Consider the following 21277-nt stretch of genomic DNA (forward strand, 5'->3'; position numbering starts at 1 on the left):
AGACTACTCGAGCAGGAATATCTTCTACTTTGAGCAAGAAGACAATACACCAGTCACTTCTGGAGAAGTGAGGAAGCATACTCTCCGATCTAACACAACCTGAAGCCGTACTACTCCAGGAGATTGGAGCTCTCGGGATGTGTTCTATGGGGGTTCAGAGTAATCATTCTACCACAATTGAGAAAGCAAGTGTTAGAGCAGTTACATGAGGGCCATTGTACATATGAAGGAAATAGCAAGGAGTTATTACTGGTCGCCTGGACTGGTGTAGAAGTTGAAGAGAAAACTGGAACACATTCTTCCTGTGTGAAGGTAAGAAACCTGCCACCCTCAGCACCACTGCATCCATGGGAATGGCCTGAAGAGGTTTAGCAACGAGTGCACTTGGAGTTTGCAGGACATTTTGAAGGTCATACGTTGTTGATAACGGTTGATGCTCACACAAAGTGGCCAGAGGTTGCTGTGATGAAATCTACTTGATTGGAGAAGACTATTGAGAAGTTGGTTTACCTGAACAATTGGTAAGCAATAATGGACTCTAATTTGTCTCAATTTGAACGTTTCTTGCAAGAGAATGGTATTCAACATATCAAGTCCACACTGTATCATCCTGCTACTAATGGACTAGCAGAATGTTTAATCCAAACTATGAAATATACTTTGAGAGCAACCAGGGAACAAGGTTCGCTGATCAAACATCTTAAAAAATTCCTACTAGTGTATAGGAATACCACACATTCAATGATCAAGACCACTCCTGCATTACTAATGATGAAGAGAAAATTACGATTAGCATTCATTCTGTTGAAACCTCTGAAAACAAAAGGAATTGTACACCGCAACAGCAAAGACAGATAGAACAGCGGGAAAGCAAATCAAAGCATAGAGTTTTCTACCAAGGAAAAGGAGTTTTGGCTAGGAATTACTCCACAGGAGAGAAATGGTTTCCTGCCACAATCCTTGCACAGACTGCACCTGTCTCTTATATTGTCCAGACCAAAGATGACGGATGGAATTTAAGTGTTGAATTCGCTGGAAAACTGGAGTAATTCACGCTGGTTTTTGCAGTGGGAGTTCACACTAGAATCTCTCTCATTCTGTGCAATGCACAGGCCACCAGCGTGAAATATCATTAGATTTCAGGAGGCAGGGCCTATTCCCACCCGGGAGGCTGAGATCAGTGGATCTCTGTGCATGCGCTGTGGCCCTGAACTGTCAGCCTCCTGTTTGCTGGCCAGCTCAATCGCTGGCCAGCCCGGGACCCCCACAATGCCACCCCACTCCCCCCACACGGCCTGACCACAGCCTCCCCGAGTCGTTCCTGGGCCAGCCTCAGCACCCCCCCGCCCTCCCCCGTGCCAATCCCCCCCCACCCCCTGTGCAGTGCAGACACCCCTGCAGGTAGACCCTCCTCTCCCCCCAGGCAGCCCCAATCACTGGCCTCCCTCCTACCCCCATCGATCCCAATGGCAGAGTGGCAGCGGTACCCCCCACCACCATCGATCGCTCCCACAGGCCCACCCCCTTGGCACTGCCCCATGCCCAATGGACAGTGCCAGGGTGCCCCTGAGATTGGGCACCTTGCCACTTGGGCAGTGCCAAGCTGGCACTGCCAGGATGCCCATGCTCAGGGGGCACCACCCCCTGCACCGTCCGACCCCGATTGCCCCCCTTTCACTCCAGTGGGGTTGGGCCGCTAGTTCTCTGAAAGTGGGGAGCTAGTGTAACTCCAGCTGGAGTGAAACACTCTGGTGGGGTGGGAGAGGTTAGCGGGACCAGAGACTTCAGATTTAAATTAGTTGCCTGTCTTCCAGCGCAGATCTGATGGCGCTGGAAATCCGGAGCTGGGAGATGCGCATGCCCGGCTGGGAGATTCTCCCATGCCGCTGCGCTAGAAAATTAGTGCGGTGGGTTGGGAGAATCGCCCCCTAACATTATCTGGAGAAGACATGCTGTTGGCTGGGAGAACACATCACTAGAATCGGCACCTGCGGCAAATCACAGTTTAAACGTACAAAGTCCTGACCTGAACCTTCCTACAACCCTGACACCAACGGACGCTGTTGAGGAAAGCAACACCTCACCTACAGTTCAGGCAACTGGACAACCTCTAGTGCCTATGTCAACGCCATTTAAACCCACCACCGATGACGTTAGCGCAAAGACAGAAACGCCAGAAGTTATCACCAGTGGAAAGATGAGGATGCCAGAGGTTTGCCGTCAACTGTTCTGAGAGTGATGATCTCCAGACCATCTGACTTATTGATAGTTACTGATTATCGTTTTGAACTTGTTGGGATGTTCAATTGAAGGGGGAGGAAATGTTATGTATTTGTATCCATTTTTATTAACTTAATGAAGCTCGTTGTGTTAATGTATTACGTACTGACCAGAAGTGACGTCACAAGTCCCTAGTGTGGGAAACAGGCAGAGAAGAAGCAACATGTAAAAGGACACATACTTGTAAATAAAGCTCGCGTTAAACTCCAATATGCAACTGTCAGAGGGAAGGAAGATGCTGTCTGAGTAACCTTGGTGTGTTGCTGCAGCTTGTACATATTGCAGCCAGGGAGCGTTGGTGGTGGACAGATAGATATTGAATTCAGTGGCAGGGCCAGGAATTCAGCAAATTGCTAGATCCTGGATGGTAATGAGCTTTGAGAGTTGTTGCAGCTGCACCAATCTAAGCAAGCAGCAAGTATTCCATCATACTTGTTGTGTCTGCAGGATTGATGCAAAGAGGCCACACAGATTCAACAAACGAAGGAGCTTTATCAAGGAGATGTGTTCACTCCAGGCTGTAAACCTACCCTGTGCAGGTACCTGTGCAAACGACTGGTGATGTGATTTCCAGTGATTTCACACATCTTAAAACGCCTAGTTCAGCGTCAATGCTGCTGATAAGAAATCACGATGAATCGCTATAAATGCACAACGTTTTCTCCCCCTTTAAATCAAACTTCCCCAACACATTTAAACAAATATAACATTAACAATCGCTTAACAACAATAATTAATAAGTCAGATGGTTTGGAGGTCATCGTTCTTTGAATGGGTGTCGGTGAATCTCAGATGTCTGCTACTTGGCACTAGTTGTAACCCCTGGCGTTTTGGCTTTGCATGTCTTCAGTGGTTGTTTTGACCGGTGACTAGAGGTTGACCCCGTGCTTGATCTACAATTGAGTTGTTGTTTTCCCCAATATATTCTGTCAGCGTCAGGATTTCAGGAAGGTTCAAGCTGGAACTCGGCACAGTTGGATTCAGACTCATTGCAGATTCTACTTCTGATGAATCGGTTCTCCCCGCCAACAGTTGGTCCGCATGCCTCCTCCGGGTGACATTTTAACAGAGATGAATTAAACTGTTGCTGAGTTGTAACTTCTGTGTTTATGCGTACTAAAGATGATTGGTGGAGGACGGGAAAGGGGATGATAGAAATGAACAAGTCATTGATAAAGCAGCTGTAATGGAAAGGTGGTATGAACACTTTGCAGAGGAAAGTTGAGAGGGAGCCCTACTTGGATTCCTTACCCAGCCTGCCCTTCATGTGACTCCAGACCCACAACAATATGGTTGATTCTTAAATGCCCTCGAAAATAGTCCAGTCATTCAGTCAAAGGGCAATTAGGGATGGGTAATAATGGCATCCCATGAATAATGCGTGACTCGGAGAGGAATATGGAAGCGATGGTGCTCCTACAACATCAATGCCCCTATCTTGCACAGATGGTAGTGGTCATTGTTATGTGTTTTTATTAGATTACTGAAGCTCTGGTTGTGTCAATGTATTCACATATTCACCAGAAGTGACATCACAAGTCCCTAGCGTGGTCTGCACTGACTTGCCATTGAGCATCCCACCCAAGCCTATCCCTGTAACCCCACTAATTCTCCTTAACCTACACACCATGGGACACAAAGGGGCAATTTTAGCATGGCCAGTCAACCTAACCTACACATCTTTGGACTGCGAAAGGAAACTGGAGCACCCGGAGGAAACCCACGCAGACATGGGGAGAATGTGCAAACTCCACACAAGCAGTCACCCAAGGCCAGAATCGGACCCAGGTCCCTGGCGCTGTGAGGCAGCATGTTAACCACTGTGCCATCGTGCTGCCCCATGCTTTGAACACAATGCTGATGCTCTCATGCCACCCACTATGCAGCCTTAAATTTGCATTTTTTTTGGAAAATGAAAATACCTTCCCTTTTGGTGACAAGGTTGTGCGATATGCAGCCAACTAACCGCAGTATCACAAATTGACGGGGTTTAAGTTTGACTTCACACACTCAAAATCCAAACCTCGGCAATTTGCAGTACAGAGCTACCGAGCAGAAGCCAATAGTAGGGACAGAGCAAAATTCAGTGAGAGCCCTTTTGGAATGTTCGTGCTTATGATTAACAGCCATCTCAAAGATTAGCATGACAAATTATTCTTGCCCAAAGAGTGTTGGCAAGCTGAATTATGATCACAGTTCTCCATTCACTGAAATGCCAATCTATTTGCAGGTGTTGAGCAGATTGTAGGTACTATCCCATCAGGAGATAAGGAGAGTTGGTGGTCTATCAATTTGGGCCCATCTTGTACATCTTCCAAAAGTCTTTTCATAGTCTTTTATGTACAGCTGTTAAATCTGTTATTCTAAAGTAAATTAAATGTGTTGAGCATTTAATTTGGGCAAATAAATTTAACTTTGAAAATAATATCATGGAATCCTACAGTGCAGAAGGAGGCCATTCAGCCCATTGAGTCTGCACCAACCATAATCCCACCCAGGCCCTATCCCGATTACCCTAGCTAGTCCCCCTGACACAAAACGACAATTTAGCACGGCCAATTCACCCAACCCACACATCTTTGGATTGTGGGAGGAAACCAGAAAACCCGGAGGAAACCCACGCAGACACGGGGAGAATGTGCAAACTCCACATAGACAGTGTCCCAAGCCGGAAATCGAACCTGGATCCCTGGCACTGTGAGGCAGCAGTGCTAACCACTGTGCCACCGTATCCAGAACTAACTCATAGTTCTGCTTCTTCTGATTATTCTCAGAAATATAGAAGACATTGTTCCCTTCTGGTAATGTTTGTTCCCCTGGTACCTTCAAGATTGATGTGGAGAAGCCGTCGTTGGACTGGGGTAAACACAGTAAGAAGTCTCACAACACCAGGTTAAAGCCCAACAGGTTTATTTAGTAGCAAAAGCCACTAGCTTTCGGAGCGCTGCTCCTTCATCAGGTGAGTGGGAGTTCTGTTCACAAACAGGGCATATAAAGACACAAACTCAATTTACAAAATAATGGTTGGAATGCGAGTCTTTACAGGTAATCAAGTCTTAAAGGTACAGACAATGTGAGTGAAGAGAGGGTTAAGCACAGGTTAAAGAGATGTGTATTGTCTCCAGCCGGGACAGTTAGTGAGATTTTGCAAGCCCAGGCAAGTCATGGGGGTTACAGATAGTGTGACATGAACCCAAGATCCCAGTTGAGGCTGTCCTCATATGTGCGGAACTTGGGTATCCGTCTCTGCTCAGCGACTCTGCGTTGTCGTGTGTCGTGAAGGCCACCTTAGAGAACGCTTACCCGAAGATCAGAGGCCGAATGCCCGTGACCGCTGAAGTGTTCCCCAACATGAAGAGAACACTCTTGCGTGGTGATTGTCGAGCAGTGTTCATTCATCCATTGTCGTAGCATCTGCATGGTCTCCCCAATGTACCGTGCCTCGGGACATCCTTTCCTGCAACGTATCAGGTAGACAACGTTGGCCGAGTTGCAAGAGTATGTACCATGTACCTGGTGGATGGTGTTCTCACGTGATATGATGGCATCCGTGTCGATGATCCGGCACGTCTTGCAGAGGTTGCTGTGGCAAGGCTGTGTGATGTCGTGGTCACTGTTCTCCTGAAGGCTGGGTAGTTTGCTGCGGACATTGGTCTGTTTGATGTGCGGTTGTTTGAAGGCAAGAAGTGGGGATGTGGGGATGGCCTTGGCGAGATGTTCGTTTTCATCAATGACATGTTGAAGGCTCCGGAGAAGATGTCGTAGCTTCTCCGCTCCGGGGAAGTACTGGACGATGAAGGGTACTCTGTCCGCCGTGTCCTGTGTTTGTCTTCTGAGGAGGTCGGTGCGGTTTTTCGCTGTGACACGTCGGAACTGTCGATCGATGAGTCGAGCGCCATATCCTGTTCTTATGAGGGTGTCTTTCAGCGTCTGGAGGTGTCTGTTGTGATCCTCCTCATCTGAGCAGATCCTGTGTACAGTAAGAAGTCTCACAACACCAGGTTAAAGTCCAACAGGTTTATTTGGTAGCAAATACCATAAGCTTTCGGAGCACTGCTCCTTCGTCAGATGGAGTGGATATCTGCTCTCAAACAGTGCACAGACACAGAAATCAAGTTACAGAATACTAATTAGAATGCGAAACTCTCCAGCCAGCCAGGTCTTAAAGGTACAGACAATGTGGGTGGAGGGAGCATTCAACACAGGTTAAAGAGATGTGTATTGTCTCCAGATAGAACAGCTAGTGAGATTCTGCAAGATCAGGGGGAAAGCTGTGGGGGTTACTGATAATGTGACATAAATCCAACATCCCGGTTTAGGCCGTCCTCATGTGTGCGGAACTTGGCTATCAGTTTCTGCTCAGCGACTCTGCGCTGTCGTGTGTCGTGAAGGCCGCCTTGGAGAACGCTTACCTGAAGATCCAAGGCTGAATGCCCGTGACTGCTGAAGTGCTCCCCCACAGGAAGAGAGCAGTCTTGCCTGGTGATTGTCGAGCGGTGTTCATTCATCCGTTGTCGTAGCGTCTGCATGGTTTCCCCAATGTACCATGCCTCGGGACATCCTTTCCTGCAGCGTATCAGGTAGACAACGTTGGCCAAGTTACAAGAGTAGGTACCGTGTACCTGGTAGATGGTGTTCTCACGTGAGATGATGGCATCCGTGTCGATGATCCGGCACGTCTTGCAGAGGTTGCTGTGGCAGGGTTGTGTGGTGGCGTGGTCACTGTTCTCCTGAAGGCTGGGTAGTTTGCTGCGGACAATGGTCTGTTTGAGGTTGTGTGGTTGTTTGAAGGCAAGAAGTGGGGGTGTGGGGATGGCCTTGGCGAGATGTTCGTCTTCATCAATGACATGTTGAAGGCTCCGGAGGAGATGCCGTAGCTTCTCCGCTCCGGGGAAGTACTGGACGACGAAGGGTACTCTGTCCACCGTGTCCCGTGTTTGTCTTCTGAGGAGGTCGGTGCGGTTTTTCGCTGTGGTGCGTCGGAACTGTTGATCAATGAGTCGAGCGCCATATCCTGTTCTTATGAGGGCATCTTTCAGCGTCTGGAGGTGTCTGTTGCAATCCTCCTCATCCGAGCAGATCCTGTGTATTCGGAGGGCTTGTCCGTAGGGGATGGCTTCTTTAACGTGTTTAGGTTGGAAGCTGGAGAAGTGGAGCATCATGAGGTTATCCAAGGGCTTGCGGTACAGTGAAGTGCTGAGATGACCGTCCTTGATGGAGATGCGTGTGTCCAAGAATGCAACCGATTCCGGAGAGTAGTCCATGGTGAGTCTGATGGTGGGATGGAATTTGTTGATGTCATCATATAGTTGTTTCAGTGATTGTTCACCGTGAGTCCAAAGGAAGAAAATGTCATTGATGTATCTAGTGTATAGCATCGATTGAAGGTCCTGTGCAGTGACGAGGTCTTGTTCTAACCTGTGCATGAAGATGTTGGCATATTGAGGTGCGAATTTGGTCCCCATGGCTGTTCCGTGTGTCTGGATGAAGAACTGGTTGTTGAAGGTGAAGATATTGTGGTCCAGGATGAAGCGGATGAGTTGTAAAATTGCATCTGGAGACTGGCAGGTGTCGGCATGAGTACTGAGGCAGTTGCAGCAATGCTGTCGTCGTGGGGGATGCTGGTGTAGAGTGCCGAGACATCCATTGTGACGAGGAGTGCTCCTGGTTCAACTGCTCCATGTGTGCTGAGTTTCTGTAGGAAGTCCGTAGTGTCGCGACAAAAGCTGGGGGTTCTTTGGACAATGGGTTTCAGAATGCCCTCGACATAGCCGGAGAGGTTCTCGCACAGGGTCCCATTGCCCGTTATGATGGGACGGCTGGGTGTGTTTGCCTTGTGCATCTTCGGGAGGCAGTAGAGATCTCCAACGCGGGGAGTACATGGGATGAGAGCACGGAGGGTGCTCTGAAGGTCCGGATCAAAGGTCTTGATCAGTCTGTTGAGTTGGCAGGTGTGTTCTTTGGTCAGATCTGCGGGTAACTGTCTGTAGTGTTCCTCGTTGTTTAGTTGTCGGTACACTTCTTTGCTGTAATCCGTTCTGTTCAGTATGACGGTGGCCCCTCCTTTGTCTGCTGGTTTGATGACAATGTTGCGGTTGGTCTTGAGAGCGCGGATGGCGTTGCGTTGTGCTTGGGTGATGTTCAGGGCTGTCTTGTGAGTGCGGCTGATGAATCTGGTGTTGACGCACCTCCTGACAGCTTGGGCATACATGTCAAGTCGAGGGCAGCAGCCTTCCAGAGGAGTCCAATTCGACTCTTTCCTGTTCGGTTGCTACACTGCGGATCTCTCTGTTGGCTGTTCCGGTTCATTGGCTGTCTCATTGTGTTCGCTGTTGGCCTCTTGGGGTTTGTGGAAGAACTCCCGCAGCCTCATTCGCCTGATGAATTCCTCTCTGTCTGCTGCGGGACTGATGGGGTCTATTTTGGTGGGGGGGCAGAAATTGAGCCCTCGGCTGAGAACTTCGATTTCATCTGGTTGAAGTGTGTAGTCCGACAAGTTGACAATGGATTTCCCTGCAGTGATACTGTTTTCTACTGTGGTACCGGGGGAGGCTTGGTTGCTGCTGGTGGTGATGTCGAGTTTCTCAAGTTTCCTGTTCTTGGTGTGCATGTAGATGGCGTAGTTCCTTTGTCTCGTCTGCTTGGCAGAGTTTCGCAGCTGGTCTGCGTCCTGAGTGCAAGTTGAGAATATGGACTCTATCTTGGTTTCCAGGATGTGGCATTTGCTGTAGAGCTGGTGTATGAGGTGGTTGAGGAGTGTGAGAGAAGTGCGACGGCAAAGTCTCTCAGCGTAGTCTGTGTTATAGGTTAACCTGAGTGGGTTCATGATCTGTAGTCCTTTCGGTATCTTGTCTGCACCTTTCTTGCATCTTTGTAGAAACTTGATGTCTGTGTCAATATGTGCCATCTTCTTGGTGATCCTCTCCACTTGGAGCCGGCAGTTTGCGGTCTGTACATTCAAGATTGGCACACATAGATACCATGAAGCAGGCCACTTGGCTGTCCCTTGCCTGTATCAGGTGTAAGGCCTATCACAGGATCATAGTGGGAAGAAGAAAAATTACATATTCTCAAAAGAAAGTCTGCTTTCCTCCAAACTGTCTGTATCTACAACGCACATATTCCTTAGCCTGGAAGGTGAATTAGCAGTTTCTATCTGTGCCTCGTCCGGCATAAATACTGTATCTTCTGGGGCCTAAATTGATAGACCGCCAACTCTCCCTATCTCTCTCTGGGATAATACCTACCTTCAGCTTTATACCTACAACTTAGATTAGCATTTCAGCAAATAGACAACTGTGGCCATAATTCAGTGTGCCAGCAATCCTTGGGCAGTTTAGGAATAATTTGTTGTGGCAATACATTTTATAATATTGTTGCCATATTTTACTTAAAATGAACTGTTATATACAGGCTAGCAAATATGTTAGGTTAAAGTAAGTTAAATGTGTTGAGCATTTAATTTGGGCAAATAAATTTAATTTTGAAAATAATATCCAAGTCTAACTAATGGTTCTGCTTCTTCTGAATGTCCCTAAGAATATAGAAGACGCTGTTTCCTCCTGGCAATGTGTGTTCCCCTAGTACCTTCATACACAATATGATTCATCACATCAACTCATTTAGACTGAATGACAAACAGCCCTGCAGTTTCCACTGGCCTTGAGGTTAGGCCACCTGTATGTTTGCTTTGCGGATTCTGTGAATTCTCTGCATTTGATTTAAAGTTTATTTATTCGTGTCACAAATCGGCTTACATTAACACTGCAATGAAGCTACTGTGAAAATCCCCTTGCAACACAAAAGTACAGTAAGAAGTCTCACAACACCAGGTTGAAGTCCAACAGGTTTATTTGGCAGCACAAGCTTTCGGAGCACTGCTCCTTCATCAGGTGAGTGGGAGTTGTGTTCACAAACAGGGCATTTACAGACACAAACTCAATTTACAAGATAATGGTTGGAATGTGAGTCTTTACAGGTAATGAAGTCTTAAAGGTACAGACAATGTGAGTGGAGGGCCAAGCACAAGTTAAAGAGGTGTGTATTGTCTCCAGCCAGGACAGTTAGTGAGATTATTAACTAATTAGAAAGTTGGTGACAATACACACCTCTTTAACTTGTGCTTGACCCTCTCTCCACTCACATTGTCTGTACCTTTAAGACTTGATTACCTGTAAAGACTCGCATTCCAACCATTATCTTGTAAATTGAGTTTGTGTCTGTAAATGCCCTGTTTGTGAACACAAGTCCTCACTCACCTGATGAAGGAGCAGCGCTCTGAAAGCTTGTGCTGCCAAATAAACCTTTGGACTTTAACCTGGTGTTGTGAGACTTCTTAGTGTGCTTACTCCAATCCAACGCCGGCATCTCCACACCAACACAAAAGTAAACATGAAAAATAATAAATATTTGGTAGGCAGAATGTATTTAATATTTCAGCATTATATAGCAAAATTAGATTAATGTCATTGTTCTGGTCTTTATAGCAATGTAATTACAATAATTTATTACCACCTTTCATACAAGTTTTGTCCTATACCTATACAGCTCAAGGCTGTCCTTATTTATTTAGTTAGTTGTGATGTGCAGCAATGCATTACCGTGTTTAAGAGTCTCCAATACAAGTTACTGTGAAATTAAGACCAATTTATAAGGTGGATTTTTTTTCTAAGTGCAGTGACGGGTGGTTTTGGCCCACCGTTCCTGCTGGCCAGAATGGGGTGAACTCACGCCATGTCTGCACTTTCAGCCTCATTAATTATGCACAAGCAAGCATCCCTCTGAATCACCTAATGGGTCAGAAGCTGATTCGTCCAGCCGCTATCAGCGAGCGATTTCGAAGGTCCGGTCGCCATCTGTAAATGCCAGTCCAACACCTTCATTTCACTCTCTCCAGCCCACCTTGCTTTCACGGGACCATGCAGGATGTCTGGAACCCAGAGGCAAAAGGCCAGCAGCTTCAAGGAAAAGTCAGTTCCTGACTCAACCACCATGCCTTGAGGCAGTGATTCCAGGAGTCTGGATTCAGAAGCATGTCCTCTACCCCAGGGATGGCACCAGGAAGGACACCAACCTCACCTCCCCAGCCTGGGAGGCTGTTGTCCAGGAGATCAGTGCAACTGGCAAACGTGCCAGAAGTACCCAGATGAATGATCTCATCTGTGGTGCCAGGGTAAGTCCTCCCTCAGCTCCCTCCACTACCAAACTCTCAGCATGGCATCATGTACTCAAACAGCGACTCTCACATCACCACCATCTCATTTGTCATGTTGCTCACATTCCATCCTTTGGTTCTTCTGGAGAGGGCTCTTTGTATAGTCCGATTGTGAAAGGCACAGCAAACTGTGATCAAGCGGGAAACGCTCTCTCATGTGTATTGCAAAGAGCTACTTGAGCGGTCCAGGCTTCTGAATCGCAACTTCAGAAATCCTATGGTCTGCTCTATGAGGGAGTGTGTGGAGCTGTGAGCAGCATTGTACCTCTCCTCGGCATGGGTCAGAGGCCAGCCCACTACAGTCATCAGCCACCATTTAAGTGGGTAGTCCTTATCTCCCTCACACCATCCCTGCAGATGTTCCAGATCCAGTTGTTGTTGTGGTGGACTTTCTCCCACACATACCACACGCACGCACATACACATACCCCAGGGCCCAACACCTGTGAGGTGTCCAAGCCCCATGTGGACCTCGATCCACCCAACCTGGAGTCTGCATGCATTCCCTTTCAGTAAAGGATACAGTATCCCTTTGACCCCCTTGTTTGTGAGCATTTCATGCAGCTTGTCAGGGGCCAGCTTCCCTTCCCTCAGTCTTCCCTGTGCTGCCCTCTATTGTTAGTCATCCTCATCCACCTCCTTGTACCTCTGCCTGCCATTGTGCCCCCTCACCTTTTTTCCCACCCGCCCTTGCACAACCCTTCTTCCATATTGCCCACCCCCCCCACCCCCCTTGTCTTCGTCAACCCCCTCTTTCACCTCGCACTCCATCCCTGGTTAAACTTCAGTCTGTTGGAGTGGAAGTGGAGGGTCCAGGAGTCTGCAGCATGGCACGGAAGGAGCTGGAGGGCGCGAGCCGGCAGAATGGTGTTCAGTGCATCCGGAGCTGTGCAGCGCTCTGACGGGCAGGGTATCTATGTTGCCCTCGCCTTGATTGGAAGGCCTGACAAAATTTCGGTGAGCAGCTGTTTTACTGAACGTTCATGAGATGTAAATAGCGCTCACATCACCAGGCAACGGGAGAACCAACCCGCCAGTAATCCACTGTTTTTATGCCGGTGTGTTTCCAGCTCCAGCTGGATTTTCCAAACACGACGCGGGTGGGATGGGATGGGAGAATTCCACCCATGATTTTTATTTTCCCACTTTGTAAGTCTAATATAGGTGAATATTGGCAGAGCTGAGGCTTGGAAATCCCAAATGTGCATTTGCTGAAGTTTAATTAGTTAATCGTGTAGCTAATCATAACACATTACTGGTCAGCTTTCCATTGCTAGTTCAGCTAGGTTCACCCTACCCATTAGCACTGTGACCTGCAGGGTTGGTCTGAAGCAGAATTGCAGGTCTCAGAGGCAAGAGGACCCTCCAGATTGAATTTGTTACTTTAAGAGTAAGGTCAAGCATCAGCCAAGCTCTGGAATGTTACAGACCTCCCCATGTCAACTGTGTACACCGAGTTCCAGATGCCCATCCGCAAATGTGTAATCATTCACAAATGATGCTATATCAATTGTTAACTTTAAATCTGAGATTGACAGATGTTTCTTAACCTGGGTCATTGTGGATGTGAAGCAAAAGAGTTGGGTCACAGATCAACTGTGACCGAGTTGAATGGTGGGAAATTTAATGGCTTACCTCTGTTCCTAAGTTGCTGTCTTGAAGTCATTATTATGCATTACTTTATCCTTTCATTTATGTGCACAAAACTTCATCTCTCACAAATTCTTGAATGAGACTACTTTAAGAAACCACCTCTTAATCAGGACCATAGGTTCAATTTTGACAGATGTTGCTCTCAGCTACACGGTTTTGTTCATTCAAGGAAAATGAGCTAAGAGATAATTAGGGAGATTTTCCTCTGTCTCTGCTCAGCTGCACTGGAGCATCTGGCCACAGTGAATATCAGACAATTGGTGAGTTGGATTGTATGTATGCAAAAAACCTGTTGACTATTCTGATACTCTTCACACTAAGCCTGGGCACAGATCCAGGAAGAACTCTCTGAGTTTCGTCTGAAGCTTCTGTAATTCCCTGACCTAAACTACAGGTGTAATTTGACAAGGGAATTCCCTACTTGAGAATTTTTGGTTAAACATTGTTACAGCTGCTTTTATTCATTACTTTCTGTTCTGTTTGTTTCTATATTAGGCTGCACAATGCATTTGATCCCAGCCATCCTGTTTTCGTCCTGATGCTCCTCCATGTTATTACTGCTCCACTGCATGGACTGGCCAATGCCATTGTGTTTGGATTTGACAGGGAAACATGGAGCCAGCTGAACTTAACATCTCTCCAGGTAACATTTACTGATCAATAACAACTCCTTGCCTTATTTTCTCCTGAAGAATCCCCTGTGGTTGCTCCAGGTTTTGCATTTTACCACAAGCCTCCTGAGTTTCAAACTTGAGAAATGTGTTGTTCTATCCCTTGAAATAGCTGCAGGACTTTAAAACTTGAGGCAGTGTATTATTTCCTGTGTGAGTCATAGAAGCTCAACCGTGATATTAAAATTAGTTTGACGGCAACAATTCTGGAAGGTGAGTGTGATTCTCACACTGCTGCACTTCTGATTGGCTGCTGTCCCACTATCTCATCCCCAGCTGCAACACCAAAAGCAATGAAGCTTTTGCGCTTTTCATGTTCTAATGTAACCAATGATAACATGCTGTGAGGGTCAGCTGACCCAGGAGACAATGTAACCAATGGCAAAGTGGTGTGGTGGTCAGCTGACCCGGTATAAATAGAAAGCAAATGGGGATTGTGGAGAGCATTTGTGACCCTGCTCCGTTTTGCAGTTCACTGTAGAAGATTTGTTTCGGGAGTCGGTTGTCAGGCATTCTGATGACATGTCCAGCCCATTGGAGCAGTTTTTGTCCTAACATTGTGGAGATGCTGACCATGTTGGTTCTCCTGAGGACTTCTGTGTCTGGGACTTTGTCTTGTCACTTGATGTTGAGGAGCTTGCAGACTAGCAAAGGTGGAAACAGCTGATTTCCTTTGCGTGTCGCTGGTAGACTATCCAGGTCTCACTTGCATGGAGAACAGTGGAGAGAATGACTGCTTGGTCACCCCTCTATGTTCCCATACTGAATAGTGAAGTCTTCTGAAGGGCACACTGTCCTTGGCAGTTCTGGCATCGGTCCCATCATCAATATGAAGGCAGCGTGAGAGAGTGCTGTCTAGGTAGGTGAACGTCCACAGCATTCAGCTCCTGGCCGTTTACTCTCATTGTCAGCTCTTTATAGAGCTTTTCTGGAGTAGGTTGGAACATGACTTCTGTCTTCTCTATGCTGATGGCGAGACTGAAGTTATCACAGGATGCAGAGAACAGGTCCATAATGTGCTGCATGTCTATCTCACTTCCAACATTTAGTGTACAGTCATCAGCAAATAGAAGGTCTCACAGTCTATCAACGAGGACTTTGGGCTTGGTCTGGTTGCGTAGCAGGTTGAAAAGCCTGCCGTCTGTTGGGTGTTTGATGTCTACGCCTGGGTCCTCATCCTGGAAGGTGTCAGTGAGCATGGCTGAGAGCATGCTGCTGAAGAGGGCCGGTGCTAATACACAGCCCTTTTTCACTCCACTGGTGACAAGGTAGGGGGCCAAAGTCTCATTGTCATTAAAGACACAGGCCTGCATGCCATCGTGGAACTGTCAAACCATCTGAATGAATTTGTCTGGGCACCCAAAGTTGCTCAGAAACTTCCAGAGCCCTTCATGGCTGATTGTGTCGAAGGCTTTGGTTAGGTCGACAAAGGTGGTGTAAAGGTCAGCATTTTGTTCTTGGCATTTCTCCAGTTGGCAAGCAGCAAACACCACGTTGATGGTTCCTCTCCCTTTCCTGAAACCACACTGGCTTTCTGGAAGTAGAACTTGGTCAAGATGTAATATGAGTCGGTTTAGGAGGATTCTGGCAAAGATCTCTCTGATTGTCACAAGACTGGTCATTGCCTTCGCATTTGTAGATGTGAACAATGAAGGCGTCTTTAAAGTCTTGTGGAAGGACCCCTTGCTCCAACATGGACTGGAAGAGCTAAGTGAGCTTTTTAAGCAGCTGTGATCCACACTATTTATAGATCTCCACTGGAATTTGATTGGCTCCAGGGGCTTCGCCATTTGATAATTTCTGTACAGCTTTCTCTGTTTCCAGCAGTGTGGGTGAAATGCCTAGAGCAGAATTGGCATTGACTTGGGGCAGCCTATTTATAGCTTCATCATTGATGTAGGATGGTCTGTTGAGGATGTTATTGAAATGATCAGCACACCTCTCCAGGATCTGAGATGTCATTGAGTGGTGTGGTCCTATCAGCACCGAGTAGCTGAGAGGAGTTGGCTGGTTGGGGACCATAGACCATCCTGACACATTCGGAGAAGCGCTTCCGGTCATTTTTGTCAGCGTAGGTTTGTATTGAATCTGCCTTTTGACTCAGCCAATTGTCTGACATCTCACGTATTGTGCGTTGGACTGTGCTGTGGACGTTGTCATAAGCAGTTATTTTGGCTGTGGACTTGTCATTTAGGTATGCTCTGTGTAACTTGTATTTTTCTCCAAGATGCTTGACCTCAGCGTCATCTTCATCAAAATGTCGCTGTAGTCAGGGAGTGGAGATCGTCATAGCATTTCTCCTTGATAACTTCAGGATTGGTCATTGTGGGGCATATGTGCTGATGATGGTAACTTGCTTCTTGCCTGCCAGTGAGGCCTTGAGTGACATGAGGCAGTCATTTAGACCCTTCGGATGGCCGGTCAGCTTATACATCAAGCAGTAACCATTCCAGGAGTACGCCAAGCAAGATGGCAGTACAAAAAACACCCTTCTATTTCTTGTCTACATGTTGCCCCTCAGCAATATTATCTGAAAGCACAGCATCGGTTTCCATATGTACTCTGACAACACAGAGCTCCACTTCACCACCATTTCTCTCAACCCTCTCCACTGTCTCGATCAGACTGCTTGTCCAACATCCTGAACTGATTGAGCAGAAATTTCCTCCCAGATAGATACTGGGGAGCCTAAGTCTGCCATCCCTTTCTCCATGGCATCTTCCTAAGGCCGAACCAGGGTCTTTGTAAACATGGGCCAGAATTTTACTGGGATGGGGGGAGCATAAGTGATAGGAAGTCCACCGATATCCCTATTTCCTGCCCAGCCTCAAATTTTATGCTGATGGACGCCCAATGACAGATGGTGAGAAACTAAAAATGTTTAACCCTTGATCTCGGGCAGGAAGTCAGGGGGTGCTCAATCAGAAGGCCCTTTCAGACTGACGATTGCCCTCCCCTCAGAGTCCTGGGAATTCCGGCCACCCCCTCCCCCAGCCTACTATGTACCACCAAGATCATCCCCCACTCTCCCCTCCTCAGTAGCCCTGATATTTACCTGGTGCGGTCCCTGGACTGCAGCACTGCCTGAAGGAGCTGGAGAGCTGCCAGCCAATCAGATTGGCCAACAGCTCCCCAAGCGGGACTTCTGTCCAGGTACAGACAAGAAGTGCTGCCCGCTGCCAATCAATGCTCAATTGAGCATAAAATGGCAGTGGGTGGGGATGCATTTCCCTGCCGACTCTCAGGATGTCGGGCACTGAGCGCTTGCCATCCTGAAAATTTTGGCCCTGGTGTAATGGTTGACCCTGATTTGAGCTTCTAGTCACATACCTGTACCATCATAAAACTGCCGATTTCCACTTCCATATTATTGCCTGACTTTATACCTGTCTCAGCTCATCTGCCACTGAAACCCTCATTCTTGCCTTTGTTTACCGCCAACTTGACCATTCTAATGCAACGCTGAATGGATTTCTACATTCAACACCTTTGTAAACTTGAGGTCATCTAAAACTCTGCTGTCCATGTCCTAACATGCACCAAGTCCCATTCGCTCCTCACCCTTGTGCTTGCCAATCTACGTTGGCTCCTTGGTAAGCAATGCCTTCATTTTAAAATTCTCAACCTGGGTTTTCAAATCTCTCTGGCCTTGTTTCCCTCTAGCCCTAAACCGTTTCCAATCCTACAACCCTCCGAGATATCAGTGCTCTTCAAATTCTGGCCTCTTGCACATTCTTGATTTTAATCACTCCGTCATAGGAGAGATGGTGGCATAGTGATAATTTTACTAAACTACTAGTAATCCAGAGGGCCTAGACTAATGGGTTCAAATCCATCATGGCAGCTGGTTCAATGAATAAATCTGGAATATAAAGCTAGTCTCAGTAACAAAAAAACTATTGATTATCATGAAGACCCATCTGGTTCACTAATGTCCTTTAGGGAAGGAAATCTATCATCTTTGCATGGTCTGGCTTACAGTTGAATCCAGACCCAAAGCAATGTGGTTGACGCTTACCTGCCCTCAGAAATGTTCAGTTCAAGGGCAATTAGTGATGGGCAACAAATGTTGGCTTTGCTGGCGTCCATATCCCATGAAAGAGCAGTGGCTGTGCCTTCAGCTGTTAAGGCACCAAGCTCTCAAATGCCCTCCCTAAACCTCTCCATCTCTCAATCCTCCTCTAAGATGCTCCTTAAACTTTTTCTCAAACCCAGCTTTTGGTCACCTGTCCTAATATCTCCTTATGCTATTCAGTATCAAAATCTATTTTCTAACACTCTTGTGAGGTGCCTTGGGACATTTTGCTAGGTTGAAGAAGCTACATAATTACAAGCTGATGTTATTGAAATAAATTGTGAAGTATATTTCATAAAAATACAGTTGTCCAATTTTTAGATGAATACTCGTGTATGTTATTTTTGGAGTTTGCCGTAGCATATTAAGTAAATTAGTTGAAAGTATTAAAATTGTGAAGTGAAAAACTGTAGAAAGATTTCAAGGGATAGAATTATGTGTGACTTTCCCACTGTAATATTAACTGAAACACCAGATAAATGACTTGCATGTCCAGTTATGCCATTTCCTTTCTGCCAAAGTGAGAGAACTGCCACAAAAAATTAAAATATTGCATGTATGTGCTTGTATTGTCCTGGCTAACCCTTCATTGCTGACTTTTGCAAAAGTTAAGACAACACTTAATCTAACCACCATTAATGAATGGGGGACCATTACATCTGGGCAGCAAAGAGGCTACAAGTTGTGCAACATTGTTGGCCATTGAGGGGGCATCACAGCCTGGAAAGAATTATAGGTTTCCCCTAGTGGCACTATTTGTAAGGTGGCTGCATTTAAATATTAAATCTTTGCCCAAATCTCAAGTTATGGTCGTAGTACCTACTTAAAAATGACTTGATTACTGTTTAGTCTATCCAGCAATAGGATGTTATAGACCCCTTTAGCAATCCCCAGACAAAGCATGCCTCTTGTTCCTGGACATAAGCATAGAATCCCTACAGTGCAGAAAGAGGCCATTTGGCCCAGGGGGCCTACACCAACAACAACCCCACCCAGGCCCTATCCCCATATATTTATCCTGCTAATCCCTCTGACGCGAAGGAGCAATTTAGCATGGCCAATCAACCTACCCCGCACATCTTTGGACTGTGGGAGGAAACCGGAGCACCTGGAGGAAACCCACGCAGACACGGGGAAATTGTGCAAACTCCACACAGACAGTGACCCAAGGCCAGAATTGAACACATGTCCCAGACGCTGTGAGGCAACAGTGCTAACCACTGTGCCACCTGCCGCACCATGATTATGTATAATCATACAGATTAGCAAAGTTGATAGAGAAAGTTCATTCCAAGTTGAAGTTTGCCTTTTCCAGCTTTGGAGGGTTGTAACCAGACTGGTGGTGGCCTTGTACTGGAATATCGCCACAAAGGTTGTTATAGCTTTCTCAAGATTCTATAATTATTCCAGGAACAGAGTTGCTGCAACTTCTGCAAAAGTGAAAAAACGCTCCAAGTAGAATACCAGCAGCAAAATTACCCAGATTGTATTTCCTGTTCCAGTAACTGTTAACCAAACATCAACAGCTGAACCTAAATTTCTTGTGTAGAGAAATTCAAAAGCAGAGTTCATCATTGCTCACTGAACCAAGATTGTTGAAGCATGCTTTAGGCTACAGGAAATCTGTGACTTGCATTTTGGTAGATCAGTATGATTTCCGTGCTTCCAGTGAGCACCAGGGTCAAAGCCTTGAGATATCTGTGCTTATTACAGTTGTCTGCAGCTGCACCCTGTTGTTGAGCCAGTTAATAATAATGTTACGAAAAAATCGCATGTCAACACAGTACTTAACAGTGTCCCATCAGGCTGATGATCAGATTAAAGTATTTCAGCCAAAATTAAGTTGAATTTCAACATAGAACTATATCTAAAGCATTTCATGCATAGCTTTGATGCCTTGTCATTGGCTCCATCAATTAATTAGTCTGTTATTAACCCTGACCTTGAAAGTAATCCTTTAGTTTCTTTGCTCTGCATTTCTGCAGTTTTGTTTTCATTTTGCGGACTTTTCTAGTAAACCTGCTTTTATTAATTATTTTCTGCTTATTTTAACCTTTTTACTTTGGTACAACCTTTCAGCAGAAATCATGTGGCTCATATATTGGGAAAGATTACCTGTCTCCGCTGCATAGATGTTACCCCTTTCCCTATTCACCAGGTCAAAAGTGCCCTTCCAATTTGTCTTCAGAATAATGAAAGTCCCTAACATACTCAGAACAGTTAAAAAGGTTAAAAGACGGTTGTTGCTTGAATTGTTATTCTGTGCATTTTGTTTGTTCTAATCATGTATTTTTATTATAACGAATTTTATTAAACTTTCACACATTACCTTTTAGATGGAAAAGACATAAAGCCCCCCCAAGCATGTCCCCGAAATCATTCTTTTATTGCAGTGAATGACATATTCATTTTTTCAGCTTGCTTTCCAGTCCAGATTTTCTGATACGACATTGATTAAGGAGTACCAGCCAGGGCCAGTGCGCTACATGGCCCATTTGGAAAGCGATTCCTCAGACTCGTGTGATGACGGCACAGGAGCAATTTATTCATCCACCGTGACATCTCGGGACAGAAGGCCCTGACAACAGAAACACCCTGCAACTGAGCATGTGCACTCTTGGACTCCTAGACAAAGGAAGAACCCCTCTGTGACACTCGAGATGAGTTGTCAACCCTCATTATTAATTCTAGGGTCTTAATATTTAATGTCATAAAACTGGAACAGAAGCTACAGATTTGTAGAGGAGGCACCGCGCTAAACATAAACACATAGTTAAAAAGATTGTTCCTTTCAGCTGTGTCTGGTAGCTATGTTACAAACTAAAAAAATGATCATCTAAAGCTATTCAGGAAAAATAAGAAAATAATTTTGAATAAGGGAGCATTGTTTGAGTAAATTGATGCAATGACCATATCTGAAAAGTTAAGTGCAGTGTTTTATTTCAAAATGAATATAATTGTTTTATACCTCTGTTGAGGGCATTGGGTTTAAGATTGTTTTTGCTTTAATTTGAATGTTTTTTAGTACAACACATTCTCAGTTTGGCTGGCTTGTCTATCTGGTTCAGGTTGTGCTAACAAAATTCTAATAAGTGAAATATTGCATTTGTCCCTATACAATATGCAGGGAAGAATGCGGACTGTTCAGGGGGTAGGGAGGTTGAAGAGGAGAGGCAATACACAGCTGCAGACCCTTAGTTATGTGGCAGAGGCCCAAAACCACTTCACTGCGTTTTGAAAAATGTTTACAATTTTATTTTAACATCAGTTACTGAAAAGTGCCCAGGTTATTGAAGATAACTCTTTTCAAAGATCAAGCAGACATTACAGCTATTTGTAGATGTCTAGGTCCATAACATTTGTAGCTTAGTAGCTAATTTTACT

The 21277-nt window shown here is 45.9% G+C and overlaps 1 protein-coding gene across 1 annotated transcript in view; it reads left to right on the forward strand.

Annotated features, from left to right (window-relative positions):
* LOC144506451 (cyclic AMP receptor-like protein A) overlaps positions 1 to 20865 on the forward strand; it is a 192053-nt gene extending 171188 nt beyond the window's left edge. The window contains exons 12-13 of the mRNA XM_078232583.1: positions 13643 to 13790; positions 20311 to 20865. Of these exons, the coding sequence (XP_078088709.1) occupies positions 13643 to 13790; positions 20311 to 20475 (313 nt within the window). The 3' untranslated portion in view covers positions 20476 to 20865. The remainder of the gene's footprint in view (positions 1 to 13642; positions 13791 to 20310) is intronic.
* Positions 20866 to 21277: the final 412 nt, after the last annotated feature.

Source organism: Mustelus asterias, chromosome 17 (genome assembly GCF_964213995.1).
Source record: "Mustelus asterias chromosome 17, sMusAst1.hap1.1, whole genome shotgun sequence".
Taxonomy (NCBI): domain Eukaryota; kingdom Metazoa; phylum Chordata; class Chondrichthyes; order Carcharhiniformes; family Triakidae; genus Mustelus; species Mustelus asterias.